The 18,609-nt window shown below is 42.9% G+C and overlaps 2 protein-coding genes across 3 annotated transcripts; both read left to right on the top strand.

The window, feature by feature from the left end:
- The first annotated feature begins 2,267 nt into the window (after positions 1-2,267).
- ctsh (cathepsin H) lies at positions 2,268-5,715 on the top strand. The gene is made up of 12 exons (XM_069163447.1): positions 2,268-2,366; positions 2,546-2,577; positions 2,807-2,912; positions 2,992-3,062; positions 3,139-3,243; positions 3,728-3,814; positions 3,915-3,970; positions 4,057-4,138; positions 4,240-4,308; positions 4,392-4,498; positions 5,201-5,326; positions 5,420-5,715. Exons 1-12 carry the CDS (start codon positions 2,294-2,296, stop codon positions 5,487-5,489), a joined length of 984 nt encoding a protein of 327 aa, XP_069019548.1. The 5' UTR covers positions 2,268-2,293; the 3' UTR covers positions 5,490-5,715.
- Positions 5,716-5,956: 241 nt separating this feature from the next.
- On the top strand, positions 5,957-14,635 carry blm (BLM RecQ like helicase). 2 transcript variants are annotated; one of them, XM_069163678.1, is made up of 21 exons: positions 5,957-6,276; positions 6,771-7,516; positions 7,653-7,788; positions 7,859-7,962; positions 8,091-8,205; positions 8,302-8,906; positions 9,254-9,430; positions 9,544-9,662; positions 10,088-10,201; positions 10,316-10,414; positions 10,544-10,692; positions 10,796-10,902; positions 11,672-11,832; positions 12,009-12,204; positions 12,308-12,498; positions 12,599-12,743; positions 12,912-13,111; positions 13,210-13,405; positions 13,548-13,670; positions 13,803-14,001; positions 14,129-14,635. In XM_069163678.1, the coding sequence occupies exons 1-21, from the start codon at positions 6,182-6,184 to the stop codon at positions 14,316-14,318; spliced, it is 4,167 nt and encodes a 1,388-aa protein (XP_069019779.1). In that variant the 5' UTR covers positions 5,957-6,181; the 3' UTR covers positions 14,319-14,635. The 2 variants fall into 2 exon arrangements, with proteins under 2 accessions (XP_069019779.1, XP_069019780.1); XM_069163679.1 differs by lacking the exon at positions 5,957-6,276 and having other exon boundaries at positions 7,430-7,516; positions 7,859-7,966.
- The last annotated feature ends 3,974 nt before the right edge of the window (positions 14,636-18,609 follow it).

Below are 18,609 nucleotides of genomic sequence, written 5' to 3'. Positions count from 1 at the left end.
CTGTGGGTGTTGAGTCCCGCAGATGGCGTCCCGCCCAGGCTTCATCTGCTGGTCACGTTGGGTCTTGTTTAGGATCGACCACCAGGGTGCAGTGATGCAAAAGCTGCCAGGTTTGGCCAAATGGATCTTCTGAGCTTTGTCCAGGTTAAGATATGACTGGATTTATCCTGACTACATCACCAAAACCACTTCTTATAAGCGGAGCCGAGAGAGAGAATAAAAGAACGGCGTTGTCGGTTGCAGGCGATAATTAGACTCAATTACTCTCAAATATAAGTACGACTTCTTCACTTGGTTTGAAGTTTACTTGAGGTTAATACAAACTATAGAGCGTGACAACTCTACGACGATCGGGAACATGTGAGATTCATTTAAACAGAGAGCAACTAATTATAAATATTAAGCAGGTTTTTTGGAGTTTATCTGTTGATCCGTGGTGTCCTGCGTCGTAAGTTCTTGTAACTTTAGGATGACCTGATGCTCTATGTGCTGAAGAGGACGTCTTGCTACACCTGTTACCTGTTCTCCAAACAGCCACACGTGCAGCCACTCAGTAATCAGTTATCCGTATATAAAGCCTGCTCCCAGTCTAAAAATACCAGTTGCTGGATTATCAAAGTCACTGTTGTATCAAAGTACCTGGAAAAGTGCTACATAAATGAAATGTATTATTATTTTAATTATTTTTTTGTTCTGACTTCAGGCCTTGGACTGCAGTTTGAGTATTTTTGACCTTGTTTGGACGTAATCGTCAGCTTTCTATTTTATTTTTATATCTGTTGCCAGGACTTTGTGGTCTCTTTGAATCTTTAAGTAAAGCTTTCTATTTAAGGAACACCTGCCTCTGTCTTGCATTTGGGTCCTCCTTATTCTCAAGTTGAGTAATCCTGACACAGTGTCAATACTTCAGTAAAAGCCTGATCCAACCCACTGAGCAAAGACTGCATAATTACTATCAGAGGGTGAATGATGAGTATGCCATGTGGAAGACTTTTAGAGGGCTCCTTCGCTTGTAGTTTTTTTCAATCCCAAATTCTCTGTATCCTCTTCCTCTTCCTCCTCCATATCAGGAGAATGTATGAGGGTTACATTATTGCTTTTGATACGTCACCTATTCCCCAAAACACTGTGCTGATTTGGAGAGAATTATGACAGACAGTGGCTCAGTTTGTGCTGCGTTTTAAGGAGTATCACTTTATTTGCCAGTATGTTATGTACAGTGTGTTTAAATACACAGTAACACACGAGAAATGAACACCCCACGACAACAGTTGGGTATAGGTGCTATGCTTAAGGGTACTTCCCTTGCTGATGCAATAATTGATCTGGCAACCTTTCAGTCCCAAGCTCTGCTTTTAAAGCTCGAGGCCACAGCTGCCCATTGCTTTCAATATAACAATATATGGCAATATATTGAATCATAAACCCTGTTTTGTTGCTATCGCAGCATTCTGGCCACCACAGGTCAACAACAATTTTATAGTAATGCAGGACTGGCCTTAATGATTTTTAACTTCAAACAAATCAAAGCAGTTAATCAAATAATATATCATGATTGGCAATCAACAAACAGTAAACCTGACGGTTTTTGGGTTTGTTTTGTTGTTGTTGTTTTTGTTTTATTTATTCATTTGGCAGGTTGGTATTAAGCCTTGCATGTTAGAAACGAGATGTTTCAAGTCTTCCTTTTTCCTTAATGTCAATACAATTAACCTGTAATTTCATCATATTAAAATCATTATTATATTATATTATCTTGAGATAATTAAATTAACATTTAACCTATTAATAAATTTTCTATCTATCTTTCTGTGCACAATTTTGCGCTAATCAGCCGTATTATGACCTCAATTGACCATGAGCACCTGGTACACAAACAGAGAGGTTTTTGAGGTTATTGCACAAAGTGGTAGATAACTCCAACATTTGCTGATTTCAGGTTTAAATAAAATGGCTACAAAACGAATGTAAAATTGTATGGGCTACCAGCCAACTATAATGCAATTTTATCTGGTTTTAATTTTGTTAGGCTATTCTGCATTAACCCAATAACTAAAACTGTATTTTATTCATCCCTATATCCTGTCGTGTTGTTATTCCATCCGTATAGCAAAAGTAAAGTAGCAGAAACCAGTTATTGGTTCCTGATCCATGTAACACGGTGTTGCGTTTTGCGGCCGTATCATATTTCCATGTATCAGATTGAACGGATAGCTTTTCACCTCGTGACTGTATCATCTGTTTCACTTCGCTCTCTGCCGCCTCCCTTTGTCACCGGCAGCAACTTTCATAAATGAACACAATGAAGCTGTTGCTTGTGATTGCTGTAGCGTCAGTAGCTTCGGCTTTTCGTCTGTCTCAACAAGGTAAGCTATACTAAATAATTCGTTGAGTAGAGTAGCTCCCGTTTACATTTTGTGATTTTATTCGTGTCAACGGAAGCTTTCACTTTCGTATTGAGGCCGTGGTGTCTGTCTGAGTCTTCTTATTGTTTCGTGCTTTGTATGAGATATTACAGTACTTTGATGTTATGAATTGTTTTCAGAGGAGTTCCACTTCAAGTCATGGATGGCAGAGGTATGTTTTATCTACCTGGTAGCCTATGTAATAGATGTGCCAGACTAGACTATGGTTATGAGGAAGTTATCTGAAATTAAATAAATCTCAGTAACATGGCTGCTAAACTTCCTTGAAGCATAAAGGCTATTTATGAGCTGCATATTTACTGCCATATAAACGCCCATATATACCAATAATTACACTTTTAAACAAAAGAAATGATCTGAACCTTCCCCCTCCCAAACAGCACAGCAAAGTTTACAACATGAACGAGTACTACGAGAGACTGCAGATATTTACAGACAACAAGAAGAGGATTGACAAACACAATGAAGGAAATCACTCATTCACAAGTAGGAACTCTTTATATCTGCATTTACAATTATTTTCTTTCACGTGAGCTCTACTAAAACATGTTTAATCTGCCTGCAGTGGCGCTGAACCCGTTTTCAGACATGACATTCAGGGAATTTCAAAGGGCATTCCTCTGGTCTGAGCCGCAGGTAAGAATCTCTACATAAGAAGTTGGCTGGTTTGCATTGATGTTTGAGAAGTCGTTTTACATGCTGCCTTTTGCAGAACTGCTCTGCTACAAACGGGAACTACCGCAGCACTAATGGACCGCATCCAGACTCGATTGACTGGAGAAAGAAAGGAAATTATGTGACAGAAGTGAAGAACCAGGTGAAGTTTAACACAAACTTCGACATGCACTTTTTTTTAAATTCTCAGTTATGGATCATAGAGTTGCTGCTGGGTTACACAGTAGATGAAAATAGTTGTATTTGTGTAGAAATGCAACAAAATGTAACTGGAAAACCCTTATAATTGGACACAGACGGAGAAGCTGCTCATAGCCGGAAATTTGTTTAACTCTTTGTTGATAGAGATGGAACAGCTCCTGCAACACTTAAAAACAGAAACAAAAAATAACCATACATTTTCTTGGAAAAAAAACAAGTAAATTGGCAGTGTTTTTTTAAGGTTAGTGTTTGGTTGGCTAGCAGGGAGTATGATAGTATGACACAATACAATCAGTTTTCCTCTTTTAGTTTTTTTTTACTATGTACCTACTTCTATGTACAAACCTCAGATACACGTTACTTTGTATTTTTATCTAAAAATGTTCCTAAATATCTTGGATTGTTTTATTTATTTTGCACCAAAGGGCGGTTGTGGTAGCTGCTGGACTTTTTCCACAACTGGCTGTTTGGAGTCCGTTATTGCTATCGCCAAAGGGAAGCTCGTACCACTGGTGACTTACTTTCACTTCTCTATTGAAACTGCTGCGCTGGTATAAAAATAAAAACTGTCACAAGATGGTAAAGAGTACTAACTGTAATCTATCCTACTAGTCAGAACAACAGCTGGTAGACTGCGCTCAGGATTTCAACAACCATGGATGTAATGGGTGAGAGACAAACGTTTCCTTCCCCTCTTGATAAGTTCCCTGTAACCACTGCTGTTTTTATAACAAGATCTTAATTTGTCTTCCAGCGGTCTTCCCAGTCAAGCATTTGAATACATCATGTACAACAAGGGGCTGATGACAGAACAGGACTATCCATACACAGCTTTTGTAACTAATGAGTTATCCTACAGCATAAATTACATTTTGAACAAATCTGACTTTGAAATGACATGTTCAATTGCCTCTTACTTTTTTTCCCGTTATTTTAGGATGGTAAATGCATGTATAAACCAGACCTGGCTGCTGCTTTTGTGAGGGAGGTGATGAACATAACAGCGGTGAGTGATCACCAATGATTCTCTTCAAAATAAAAGCCATTACTGAGGCGAGTGAATAATGAAGTATTTCTGCTATCTGTCAGTACGATGAGATGGGGATGGTGGATGCTGTCGCCACAAACAATCCTGTCAGCTTTGCCTTTGAGGTGACCTCTGATTTCATGAATTATGACCGGGGTGTGTATGCCAGGTGAGAGGAAGTCATGGAAATCAGTTCAATCTGAGTTTTTTTTTACATTTATAAACCTGTGAAAACCTAAAGTGCTGGTATAGTCAATAGATTGACATAAACAAATATAAAGGGCAAGTCATTTGTCACAGCAATATTTGCTCACACAACACTAAATGCTAAATTATATTTTGACATTTTTTTTCTCTGAGGAATATAAAAACTTCTGTTACCCTCTGTTTTTTCCCCTCTGTGACAGTGTCCATCAAAAGGCCCACACGTTTTGCCGAAGTAGAAGTTTTTTTTATAACACAGATCTTTTAAAAATATCACTTTCACTTGAACATTTAAGAATAATCTACTCACTGAATCCTGAGTTCAAATATCTTAAAAGCACTTGGTGTTTTTAAAATATTTAGACTGTCAGCATAGACCCTACGTGTACTCACTCTGATGACAACATGTACGTCCCTTGGCGCTGACAGTATAACATAAGTCAATGCAAAATTCCCCTAATGTCACGAATAAGGATTTGGAAAGGATTGCCCATATTATTCAGTTTTATTTAAAAGATTCATCTGCTCTCTGTGGTGTGTAAAAGTCTTGTGCACTACAACAAAGCCCTTTTCTGTCAGTCGAGCTGTTAGGCTTTATAGAGGTTTAGTTCCTCATACCTAATCAAAATGGTCATCAGATGTAACTTACATCTCTTCCTGGTTTCAGCACTAAATGCCACGACACTACAGACAAGGTGAACCATGCAGTGCTAGCGGTTGGCTATGGACAAGAGAACAGTGTCCCTTACTGGATAGTAAAGAACTCATGGGGACCCAGCTGGGGCATGGACGGGTAATTTATCTGTTCAATCACATGTAGGAAAGTATTATGCTACTAAATGTATATGAACCAAAGAAAGATATTAACAATGTTCTTCTTTCACAGATATTTCCTCATTCAGCGTGGAAAGAACATGTGTGGACTCGCAGCCTGCTCATCTTTCCCGGTGGTGTGATTTTTACATGATCATACAGAAGGACAGAAAAAGAAGCATTGTACAAATATTTTGTTATCATACAAGGTGAAGCACAGGGGAGTAGACTCCACTGAAGCACCATGATAGAATTGATCAAGTCATATCCAGATTAGTATATAGCCTATACTATCTAATCAGGGCAAATGAAATGATCAGTGCCATTCATTCAAATCATTGTAATCAAATACACTAATAAAATCTATGAAATCTGTTTGTTGGAGTCTTGGATCATAACATATAACATATCTATCTAAATCGTATTTTGCATTAAACTGATCTAAAGAGCAGATTGTAGACTGGTTTAACACTATAAACCAGTCTACACTGTCTTTGGGAGAGCAGCCCCGGTCTCTCGCCGTAAGACTACATTTCCCAGAATCCTTCACGCTCCAGTTTCCTTCTTCCTGCTGAGCGTCGGCCAATAAGAACTCCCGTTTGTTGTACGGGCGCAAAATCCACTGTGTGTGCATCTCGTCCTACTCCAACAGAGATAAACGTTGCGCTCAAACTACGAGATTAAAAAAACAAACAAACAAAAAAAAAAAAACAGCAGCTGGACAAGCGAAGTGCGAGACTCCGGAGACGAGTCACTTCTCGCGTCGCGCGAAATGCTACAGATATTCGCCGCCGCTTTGTGCTAGCCGGGGCCGTCCGTCGGCTCCTCGTCCATAATGTCCACTCTTCCACAAAATAACTTGAAGGAGCAGCTGGCGAGGCACAGCAACGCCGCTCAAAGCAAGCTATCTTTGGCTAAACCCAAACCGGGGTAAGTAAGGTCAAAACACGTGTGTGATAAAAAAAAAAACAAAAAAAACCATTAGCTACCAGTTAGCTTCAAGCTTTTAGTTGTGCTCGTGTATAATAAAATATATCTCCATTTTTGGAGCGTTTTCTGCAGCTGTAAACACAACAGACACATTTAAAGCAAATCGGTGTATTTCACCGACAGATATATAATCGCGTGTAACCATTTAAAAAAAAACCTAAAATCCTGCGATTCAACCTCCTTCACCTGCTGCTGCTGCTTGTGTAATAATGAAGTGAGCCCCCGAAACAAATCAGCCGTGTGTCTTTATGACTGCGGTGCATATGTCGGTGTAGTAACTAGTATGTGTTGTGTTCATCAGGGAGCTTGTATAGGAAGTGAAAAAAAAAAAAAAAATACTAAAATTGTTGTGTCACATAAAAAAAAAAATAGTTTGACCGTCCCGTCATATTTTTTTTTTTGGTAATTTCACACCAATTGTTTGTGCTTTTCAGGGCCTTTTCTTTCAAAAAGAAGTCCCCATCGGGTACAACCAAAGCGGAAGTCCCGACCAAGGTAATCCGCTCAAGTGGTTTGGCAAACGGGAACGTCAACGTCCCGAAGAACAGTTTGGTGACTAAATCTCCTTCGACGTTTTCAAACAAGCTCGAGAGACCTCAAAAGTCCCAAATCGACGACAACTTCTACCCCGTAAGTTCAAAACGCGAGTCAGACTCCATCAGCCCGGCACGTAACGCTCCTCCTGCGCATCAGACTCCTTCAGCGGTGTCTGGTGTTAAGGCGTCTCCAGCTGCAACTAAACCCGGCAGCCGGTCTTGCAGCGGCAGTCGACCCGATTCCTCGAGTCTGGATGTATTTCACGGGTTTCCGGTGGATGACTGGGACGATTTTGACGACTTTGAAACCCCCGTCAAGGCAAAAAACGACTCATTCGGTTCTGAAACGTCGGGGAAGAGCAGCAAATCACGCTCGGTTCCCAGTGAAGAAAATTGGGAAGTCGCAGACGGCGGCTCCTTCGTGACGCCAGCGTCAAGCAGGAAGAACGGTGAACACTCTTGGATGGAAACGGAGGAGCTTGAGTGCCGAGTCAACCGAGCCCCCGTTTCACCGGCTCCTGGTTTAACTGAGGGATCGGCACCGTTTGACCCGTTTGACTCTCCCGTCAAAATGACCAGAAGACGTCCTCCCGCACATCTAAAGTCTGACATTAGTAATAGTGAACCTTTAGAAGAAACGACAGGTAATTGGCTGTTTATTCTGTTTTATTTGTATATAACAAAGCCAATGCAGACTTCAAAGTGTTTAATTATATATATTTTTTAAAAACACACACACACACACAAGCTAATATAGAACGTCGCTTTATTTCTTTTCAGACAATAAAAATAAATCGATTGAGCGAAAGGTAATCGACCTTGATAACAGCTCGGAGCCTGAAGATGACCTTTATTTTATTCCACCTTCACCGACACCCGACGGGATCTCCTACGCGACCTCTGCGCCGGAGAGAAGGTCAGTATTTTCAGTTTGTTGTGCATTTTATCTCCGTTCTCTCACTTAACATTGCTCCCTTTTCAAACAGAACTAAATCAGCTGATGTCCAAAGCAAATATAATCCTGCGCAATCAAAGGGCCCCATTACACCTCGGCATGGACCCTCCGATCACCACTCGAAGGACAAAGCAGGCGGGTGCCGCGCCTTTTTCTGATTTGTCCAGACCTTCTGCTAACTTCATTCAAAAGGATTTTGGTCGCGAGTCATTCTGTTCTCTGTTCATGATGCCTTTTTTTTTTTCTCCCTGAACACCACACAGATGAACAGCTCGTCAGTATCACGGAGTCCATCTGTGCTCTGGTCGACACCGTCCCCGAGCATGAGCTGATCGGTCTGTCTTGTGGAAATGAACTTTTACTGAAGAGAGCTCAAAGGTGTGTTCATTTGAGTCCCAAGAGCAGCTCCGTTGTTATTCGCGATGTTTGATAGTATCTCGGTAGCACTGCGGTCACCTGCCTTTTCTCCTGCAGGAAGCGGATCCTGGCGAGTTGCGGCTTGTTTCGGGTGCGGCAGCCGGGCAGCACCGTCACTTCTGAGCCCAGCTTTAAGGAGACGCCTCCTTCCGGCCGCGGCGCGTCGAGCGCGACGTCGTCCGGCGGTCCTGCGCCTGTGGGCTCCACGAAGACTCGTCTGCTCAGGAGATCCTCAGTCATCTCTGTGGACAATGACTCTCAACACAGTATTGGCGACTGGGAGCCTCCGCACAGTAACGACAGCGCGACGATATATGTGGGAAATGAGAGCGCCTGTGATTCTCTTGACGGCTCCGATTCGCTCGCCTCACCCAAGAAGCCAGGGACGATCGTTCAGGACAAATCCAAGACCCCGCATTTTACACCCGCGGGAGATCCCGAAGCCGATGACTTTTACATTGACGACTTTGACATAGACGACTTAAATGACTCTGATATCCCCGATTACTTTGACGGACCGCAAACTTCATCGGTTTTGGGACAAAACTCGAGGTCTGTGCCTGCGACGACAGCGAGAGAGGGAGGACCAAGCAGGACGTCGTGGGAGAAGAAACCAACAACACCTTCCCCTGCACCAAAACCTCCAGTTATTAATTCCCCAGGTAAGTCAACATGGACTAACTGAATGTCTATTCATCAAGCATCCGATAACCAAAGCTTTCTCAAGTTGGTTCAAAAATTCTCAAAGCAATGCATATTTTGCATGCGCCAAATGCCGCTAAATTAAAAGTCATTGGTGTCATGCAGTAAACACATCTGTAGTCTTTTCCTGTGTTCAACAAGAATGATTTGAACCAGCCTCCGTGCAAACCGGGTATCGTCATTCATTTCCTTTCACAGCGTGTTATAAAACAATTTTTAATTTCAATAACGGCGAAACGAGCGTACTTTTAACCCACAACATGTTTCCGAGAAGACACACCACGATACACTTCGTCTCTCTTCGCAGAAGCAACCTTCAAAAACCCGGCTCACAACCGCTTCAGAGGGTTCGATTTCACGCATTCGCGGGAGATGATGAAGCTCTTTCACAAGCGCTTCGGACTTCACCAGTTCAGATTCAATCAGCTGGAAGCCATCAACGCTGCGCTTCTGGGCGAGGACACGTTTGTCTTGATGCCCACAGGTCGGTCCAAAGCGCGCCGCAAGTGTCCGCGGAAGAGTCGCAGCGGAGGTGTCCCGATCTCTCGCGCTGATGTCTTTTTTTTTTTTTCTTTTTTAAAAAAATTTTTTTTTTAGGTGGAGGTAAAAGCTTGTGCTACCAGCTGCCCGCCTGCATCTCACCGGGAGTCTCCGTGGTTATTTCCCCGCTCAAGTCCCTCATCGTAGACCAGGTCCAGAAGCTCACCACCCTGGACGTAAGTACCGGTCCGCGTGGCGACTCGGGAGCGTCGATTTAAGGCAGCGGCGACGAGCTCGTGAAATCGGTCAGTCGGTTTAAAATAAAGAAACTATTTCCACAGCTGATTAAGCAATTAAATGAGACGCCGCCCCGCGATTTTTGTTTCACGTCGTCAAAATTTGAGAAGCCGTCGCCTTTTCTTTTGCGTTTACGTTGCGACGAGTCCAGCGCATCGAGTTTTAGACGGGTCGGTCAGATAAAACGAGACGTTCAGCGACGGGACGCGACGGGCCGTCCTTCGGCATTTTCTGACGTTTTTGCTGGAAAAAAAACAAAAACAATAATTGCAAAAAAAAAAAAAAAGAATTGTCAGATTATTCAAAAATGCAGATAATCCGCGCAGCTCCGCATCAGCTATTTCCTTAACGTCCTTCATTTCAGATTCCAGCCACGAGTCTGTCCGGTGAAAAAAGCGACAGTGAAGCTTCAAGGATCTACATGCAGCTTTCCAGGAAAGACCCCATTGTTAAACTGCTGTACGTCACACCTGAAAAGGTGAGCTGCGCGCCTGTTCGCGAAAGCTTCGTCATCAGCAGCTTGTGATTTTTGGACAATTTAAGACCGACGCATCTTTTTTCTTCTTCTTTTTCTTTTTCTCCTTCCCCTAAGGTGAGCGCAAGCAACAGGTTAATCTCAGCCCTGCAGAACTTGTACGAGCGAGGCCTGCTGGTCCGGTTCGTCATCGACGAGGCCCACTGCGTCAGTCAGGTGTGTTCCTCTGCTTTAATGTTCACACGATCTGCAGCATGTTTTTTTTTAAATTTTTTTATTATTATTATTTGATTTTCAAGCAGTTACCGGTGCATCATCACCCCGTCACGTTAAAACTCTTTTCAGTGGGGCCACGATTTCCGCCCAGACTACAAGAAGTTGCACGAGCTGCGTCAGAAGTTCCCCAACGTGCCGATGATGGCGCTGACGGCCACCGCGACGCCCCGCGTGCAGAAAGACATCCTCAACCAGCTGAACATGACTCGGCCGCAAGTGTACGTGTTCACGCTCGGGGGGGGGGGGCCCCCGTCCCCGTCTCCGTCTCTTGTAGCGCCGATCTATCCCGGAGGGCGAATTTGACACGCCGTGTGTTTTCAGGTTCACCATGAGCTTCAACAGAGCGAACCTGAGGTACTCGGTGCTGCCCAAGAAGCCCAGGAAGGTTGACGAGGACTGCATCGGCTGGATCAAGAAGCACTACCCACGTAAATAATTCAGTGCTCTCTCTGATCCCGGTGCAGGCTATTTTCGGAGCAGGCGTAGCTGCTGTTTTTATAAAAAAAAAATTAAAAAAAAAAATGCAACCGTATACGGACACTTTGAAGTCTGACATGTCTCGTTAGAGCTGAAGGAACCGCAAGACAGAAATAGGAGTCTGCAGGCAACAAATCCACGGGATTGTGTTTTATAGTGAATTCAATTTTGAGCCCTCATCAATACGTTAGTGTTTGGTAATTGCATTGTTAAGGATTTTTTTTTTTTTAAAGTGTTTTATAAAAAACAAAAAAACGTTAAATCCCACTTTTTTTGGTCAAATAATTAATAGATTTTTGTAAGTAACCTTGTAATAAAAAAAAAATGATTTTTAAATGATGTGATTTAAAAAAAAAAAAAATATATAATAATAAAATAAATAATAATAAATAAATTTAAAAAATATATATATATATATTTTTTTTAAATCACATCATTTAAAAATCATTTTTTTCATTACAAGGTTACTTACAAAAATCTATTAATTATTTGACAAAAAAAGTGGGATTTAACGTTTTTTTTGTTTGTATATATATATGTGTGTATGTATATATATATATGTGTGTGTGTGTGTATATATATATATATATGTGTATGTGTGTGTGTATGTATATATATATAACTATATATATGTATATGTGTATATATATATATACACACACACACATATACACATATATGAGTATCTTGTTGGTGAACCTGCGTGTCGGTGTGTTGCAGGAGACTCGGGAATCGTGTACTGCCTGTCTCGTAACGACTGCGACACCATGGCGGAAAGTCTGCAGAGAGCAGGGATATTAGCGCTGTCGTACCACGCGGGGCTGCGTGACGCCGAACGAGAAAACGTGCAAACCAAGTGGATCAATCAGGACGGTTGCCAGGTCAGCTCACGACTCCCAAAAAAACATTTCTATGATGTATATATATATATATATATATATATATTATAAGTCGATTAGGTGCTCGATACAGAACGCATCGTAACGCAGCGGACGTCCGAAGGATTTGAAAGTTCCCGGCTGAGACGTTTGCTCTTGCCACCCGTTTTGTCTCCCAGGTCATCTGCGCCACCATAGCTTTTGGGATGGGCATCGACAAGCCCGACGTGCGCTACGTGATCCACGCGAGTCTGCCGAAATCCATGGAGGGCTACTACCAGGAGTCGGGACGAGCCGGCAGGGACGGAGAGACCTCTCACTGCATCCTCTTCTACTCCTACGCCGACGTCCACCGCATCAAGAGGATTATCAACAGTACGTGGCATAAAACATAAACCTCCCATGTGGCGCGATTTTTTTTTAAAATTTTTATTTTGGCCTAGTTAGTAAACTCTTGTTTTTGTGTTTTTTGTCACAGTGGACAGAGAAGGCGACAGACACACCAAGGGGACTCATTTCAACAACCTGCAGAGCATGGTGCACTTCTGTGAGAACCTGATGGAGTGCAGGAGGATTCAGCTGCTCGCCTACTTCGGGGAGAGGAAGTTCAGCAGCAGCTTCTGTAAGGACCATTCGGACGTCAGCTGCGACAACTGCGCCAAACCCAACGTAAGAAGCATTTCTGCTTTATTCATATAAAAAAAAAAAAAAAAACACGGGCTTTTTTTTTTCCCACAGAAGAACAATGTTTGAATCTCCCCCTGTGCAGCAATACAAGACGCGAGACGTGACCGAAGACGTGAAGAAGATCGTGAGGTTCGTCCAGGAGAACTGCGAGAAAGTCGGCGCGGGGTTTGGCAAGACGGCCCAGAAAAACCGGCTGACGCTGAACATGCTCGTGGATATCTTCGTAGGTACGTAGGTACGCGCTCGCAGTGGGGGGAAAAAAACCCCACATTGACGCGACAGTGAATCCGGTGCGAAGGATGTAATAAAAGAAGTCGATTTGTATCCTTACGTGACGAGAACTGTAAATATCCTCATGTCTGGAAATTATTATTATTTTTTTTTTTTTTTGTTAGGGTCGAAAACCGCCAAGGTCCAGACGGGAATGTTTGGGATGGGAGGAGCCTACTCCCGACACAACGCCGACCGTCTCTTCAAAAAACTGGTCCTGGACAACGTCCTGCTCGAGGACCTCTACACCACGATCAACGGCCAGACGGTGGTTTACATCTCGGCCGGAGCAAAAGCCACGCACGTGCTGTCCGGACAAACGCAGGTAAACCCGGTCGTGCGGCGGCGGCGGCGGCGTCGCGGTGCCCCGCGTCGAACCCGCGACGGTTTAAAACACCTTTCTGCCGCGCGTCGCCCTCCCAGGTGGAGTTCTACGAGACGGAAAGCGCGTCCAGCGTCAGGAAACACAAAGCCGCCGTGTCCCGGAACGTCTCTCGGAGAGAGGAGAAGGTCCAGCAGTGTCTGAAGGAGCTGACGGATCTGTGCAAGCGGCTGGGGAAAGCGTTCGGCATTCACTATTACAACATGTTCTCCACCGCCACGCTGAAGAAGATCGCTGGTAATTGTTCTTCAGATTGCCGGACACGTCATGACCGCGTCCCGATTTGTGTTTCATGTGATACAAATAGGTTTTTTTTTTTTTTTTTTTTTTTTTAAACTTGTCGCACTTTTTCTTTTTCTTTTCTGTCTCTCATAAACAGAGAAGCTTTCCTCCGACCCCGAAGTCCTCCTCCAGATTGACGGAGTGACCGAGGACAAACTGGAGAAGTATGGAGCCGAAGTCATTCAGGTCCTGGAGAAGTACTCGGAGTGGCAGCTGCCCGGTAACACGAACTCCACCGAAGTTTTACTCGTGTTGTTATTATTTGCACCTTTTTTTACTGTTTTACTGTCTTTTTTTTATTTTTTATAACGCTGCACTTTGTAGTATTAAAGTTATGTCGTCTCTCGAGCAGAGGATCAGCCGGCCGGCGGGGACGACGGGTGGATCGATACGACCCGAGGCCGCGCGTACGGCGATGACGAGGACGACGCGGAGTCCTCCACGTACTTCCACAATCAGGCCGCTCGGGGACAGAAGAGAAAGAAAGCTCCGTTCTTCAAGTATTCCAAGAAGAGAAAAGGATACGGCAACGCCAGCGCCGCTTCCAGAGGGTGCGTGTTGTCTTCGTCTCTCATTTCTTTGGCGCAGTTGGGTGGGGGGGGGTGGGAATGATATTCAGCGATGACCCGAAAAACGTCTTTTCCTCTTTCTCCCCGCTTCGCCGTTGTGGACTTTCAGCCGTGGCTACAGCGGCAGCAAACCGCGGTCGTCGTCCAGCTCCAGAGGAGGATCGAGGGGCGCGGGTCGGGGGTCCAGGGGCTCGGCGGGAGACGCACCGTCCGACAGGAGGCCGGGGTTCCTGGCCGTCCCGGTGCCTCGCGGCAACCAGCGTCCCTTCTTAAAGGCCAACTTCTCTTACTCCGGCTGAGGGCCGTTTGCTGCTGGATCCGACTTCGTCGGGTAGAAAAACAACTTTTCCACTACATTTTCACACCGGTTGGTGTTCTGCTGTTGACTTAGTTTATTGAAACGGCTAAAAACAAACAAACAAACAAAAACAAAAACAAAAAATGCCGTTTTACGTTCTGTTTAGTTATCGCACGGTCTCCGTTCAGATTTATATTGATTGTTGTAAATAGTTTTAAAATTTAAACCGACTGGAGTATGTCCCCGTCCTTTTTAATGTACATCTTATTTTATTTTTTTTAATATATATTAAAGACCAATAAAAATTTGATATTCAATATTTACAGAGCTGTGTGCTGAATTTGTGTTCTTCCACAAAACCACAGAGGGAAGCCGCATCACATTTTTTTTAATTTTTTTTTTTTATTTTAATTTATTTTATTTCAAGTTTGAATAGTTTTATTTAATGGCACCAGTTACAAGGGACTATTGGAGAGAAACAATATTTTATACTGACTTGTACAGAAGGTCACCTACAGTACAAACATGGGTTCGGAATGGATCAGACTGAACAAGAATTGGATTTGGCACATGGAGTTATATATATATATATGTATATATATATACTTGTATATATAACGTAATTAAACAGCAATCTCCAATCCGAGGATAGAACGAGGCAGACTTACATAACACACCACCAGACATGGATATGCAGATACACTTACTGGCGTGTATGCACGGTTGTGTGCGGGTCTGTCTACTGGGAGCCAGCAGTGGGGCAAAAAGCAGAAGCAAGATGTCTTCAGTTACGTCATCAACCCCTCAGTGGCATCGCACACATTTTTTTGACGAGGAAGGAAAATTAAGTGGCCGACCGAGTAATATTCCTTGATTTAAAAAAAAAAAAAATTTTGGATCATGTAAATTGGTTATACTAATCCTCCGATCACATAAAAATCAACAAAAACAACGTTTGAGGACCCACCGATGACGATATTTAAAACTATTTCAATGTTCAATTTGATGCTTACTGAAATATGTAGGGAAAGTTTGAGTGGACAAAAATAACCAGAACACCTCGCAGTAGAATAACACGACAAAATGGGTCTCGGATGTTAAACCTAAACATCTTTTATTGATGAAGCTTTAAAGGTGCGGCGTGTAGGATTTAGGTGCATCTATTGGCAGAAGTGGATCATGATATTTATGTTTTAACTTGCGTATAATCGCCCGAAACCAGAGCAACGTTCCCAATCAAATACTTTTTTTCTTTTTTTTTTACTTTCAGTACGTACTACAGCTTCCCTTACAAAGTACTTACTGTTGCATTTAGTATGCATCCAATCTGGACATACTAATTTGTCATAAAAATGTGCCTTGAACTTTGACCCTCCTGGTCATATCGATCTGTAGCGCAGCATTTGCAGTAAAAGGAAAAAGGATGGGATTTAGAGCCGGTGCTACACTCCACACCGTTACACTTCTTCACGCCTCTTCTTCCTTTTGAAAATTACAACCGGGCGGTAAGAATCGGGTCCTCTTCCGCGGGGTGCGTCTTGTTGCAGTAGCCGAGAAGGGACGAATCTGAACTTTTTTGAGAAAGCCTTTTGCGAGTTTCACAGCCACGGTGGATTTTCTTACGCATTCGGGAAAGTTTTTTTTTTTTTTCAATCTTAAACCTCACCACTAGGTGCCACTAAATCCTACAACGCTGCTCCTTCAATAAGACGTTTCACCACAACGTGTAGGTCTTTGCGTGGAATGACATTCTACCACGCGGGTGTTTTCCATTATCGACTCCGGCTCCTCTGTATTCAAACTAACCACTAAATCAAAGCGTCTTCTTCCCGTGCACCTCGTTTTATTTGCAGAGCTGTACCTTTTTCCACGTGAGCTGATCGCCTTTATGAAATATGGACGGAAATCCAACCTATTCCCGTGCGTATTCCCGTGAAGTAAAAGAACTAGAAAAATGTAAACATGACGCAGCAACTGAAATGTAAATGTAAAGTCAGGTTTGTCACAGGGAAACACGCCTGCGGAGACAAACTCAGACTGTATCCCAGAATCTCCCCTCCCGCCTCCCCCCTAACCCCCCCGGTGAATGTTACAAACAGTTTCAGACAGAGATGAACAACTGTTCTCCCTCCCGGCCCGGCAGATTTAAAAGGATGGAGAAGTCCGCAGTTGAAAGGGTTGTTGTATCTCTCTGTCTGTCTCCACTCCTTCATCTTTGCCACTTTGGTAAACTGCAGTTAGGATCCAGGCACAGGAAACAAGCCGTCTCTTGACAACAAAACAGCAAAGAAAACAGCAGAACAAACATCCACACAAGAAGTCTCTTAAGGAAAAATGATTGTTGTTGTTTTTTTTTTTATAAAATGTTATTTCTGAATGCAACGGTAACTTAAGCGTCTCAGCGGTCACATCGTCGTTAAGAGTCAGAACAACAGCAATTTGGTAAGTGGGTTTCTAGAAACAGGACATGTCTGACTTATTTAAACATTATTCATCATTGGATTTTCATACAATTCTGTAAATCACATCTTTTTTTGCCCTTACAACTGGTTATTGCTCCTTGAATAATGCTGCCTTTTTAAAAAAAAAAAAATTAAAAAAACTGTTGCATGTTCAGAGGGACCACTGAAGCTACATAATGCTGATAGATGAAAGGGAAACACGTTCTGCAGACAGACTTTTTAAAAAAAAAAAGATGTCTGGGCAGCTCAGCCTGGCTGGGCTGATGAGTCACACTGACCTCAGTGACCAAAACATGAAGTATGAATGTATACCAAAAAAAAAGAAAGAAAAAAAGTCAACCCACCCACCCACCCTGCTCCACCGCTTGTTAGGAAATGTGCTTCATCTTTGCTATTTACCAGACGTGTCCGAGTTGAAACCTATTCACTTGACATAAATAAGCTCCTACACAGTTGACAGGTTGCGTGCTAGTGCAGCTCCTAATGATTTTTTTTATTTTCCCTCTTCCGCTGTGCTGGGAGATGTCGGCGCTGCTACCTCCACCGAGGGATAAACCACGGTTTGTGAAAGATAATGAGCTACAGGAGTGGATCCAGCCACAACACCAAATCGCATGCTACTCTGTGGTCGGGACGAGCCAACGACTGATGGGCTCAGATTACGTGAGCCCACAAAGAAAAGTAGCACCTTCGGTGGAGCAGCTGCAGGCAGGTGGGGGGGGGGGGGCACAAAAAAACAACAACAACAACAAAAAAAACCTGTACAGCCATTAGACTGATGAGTCACCAGGTGCCTCCAACTTCCCAATTTGTATTCAAAACCCCACTTTCAAAGAAGCAGACCTCTCAGGCTTCTCCTACGTCATGCCCTTTTGCACTTCTCTTCCTCGTACGTCCTTCTCGGCTTCCCTCTCGTCTCCTCCGGCAACTATCACCTTCAATCTTGTTTCCTATTCCTACATACAGACACACACCTGCACTCGGTACAGGAAGTAAGACACGCAATACAAAAAAAACAGATTTTACCCAGAATCCAGCAGCCACGACGGTTATTGCTCCCTGGAGCTGTGAGGCAGAAGAGTCCAGAGCCTGACCGAAATATCAAGGGGGGGATAGTGGGGGGGGGCACATGTTATTTAATAAAATCCTAAAGATAAAATATCTTTTTTTTTTGTTTTTTTGTTTTGGCTCATATCAATGTCAAGTGAAGAAAGTAACTAAAGTACATAATTCAGAGGAAAGTGCATGCAGTTCCAGCAGACTTAATTGATTAGATACAAAATGTTTTGTTTCTGGCTGCAACTGATTATTATTTTCTTTATAGATTGTTTTTTTTTGTTTTTTTGGGGGGGAGATTAATCCACTGTAATTTCTCAATTGCCAAGTGAGAAATTTTCTTTTTTTTTCCTTGTCAGCTGTCTAAAATCTGAAAATTAAACATATAAAAAAAAACAACAACAACAGAAAATCCGCTCATTAGAGCAGCTAAAGCCAGAAAATCTGCTGTCCTATGCATTATTCTATGAAATTTTCATTTATCAAAATAGCTGCCAATTAATTTTCAATCAACCGATTCCGATTCGACCAATCGTCTCCAACCCGGGGATTTTGTTTTCCATATTTAGCAATGAATTTCAGCAGGCAGCTCGTCCATGAGTCCAGAGTTTAGTTTTTAGTGCAGATCCAGTCGGTCAGGCTCGCAGTCACCTCTCCAAACTCTTCAAGTAAAATAAGATGTGGTAAAGTCGAGAAAGGTGAAAATGTCTTTTTGGATTATTTGGCATTTGTGGCAGTATAATGATGTGTCCAGATTATATTCAATATAAATAC

The sequence above is a fragment of the Embiotoca jacksoni genome, unplaced genomic scaffold, assembly GCF_022577435.1.
Source record: "Embiotoca jacksoni isolate LCO1_2020_lvr unplaced genomic scaffold, fEmbJac1.0.p SCAF_3, whole genome shotgun sequence".
Taxonomy (NCBI): domain Eukaryota; kingdom Metazoa; phylum Chordata; class Actinopteri; family Embiotocidae; genus Embiotoca; species Embiotoca jacksoni.
Note: the sequence above shows the minus strand (reverse complement) of the source record. Positions and strands in the feature narration are given on the sequence as shown.

Excerpts from the sequence above, each read along its gene's own strand:
- ctsh (XM_069163447.1), top strand. The coding sequence starts at position 2,294 with ATGAACACAATGAAGCTGTTGCTTGTGATTGCTGTAGCGTCAGTAGCT. Across the intron at positions 2,913-2,991 it reads AGGAAATCACTCATTCACAA|TGGCGCTGAACCCGTTTTCA; the intron begins GTAGGAACTCTT and ends ATCTGCCTGCAG. Across the intron at positions 4,309-4,391 it reads AGGTGATGAACATAACAGCG|TACGATGAGATGGGGATGGT; the intron begins GTGAGTGATCAC and ends GCTATCTGTCAG.
- blm (XM_069163678.1), top strand. The coding sequence starts at position 6,182 with ATGTCCACTCTTCCACAAAATAACTTGAAGGAGCAGCTGGCGAGGCAC. Across the intron at positions 8,907-9,253 it reads TCCAGTTATTAATTCCCCAG|AAGCAACCTTCAAAAACCCG; the intron begins GTAAGTCAACAT and ends CTCTCTTCGCAG. Across the intron at positions 9,663-10,087 it reads AGAAGCTCACCACCCTGGAC|ATTCCAGCCACGAGTCTGTC; the intron begins GTAAGTACCGGT and ends CCTTCATTTCAG.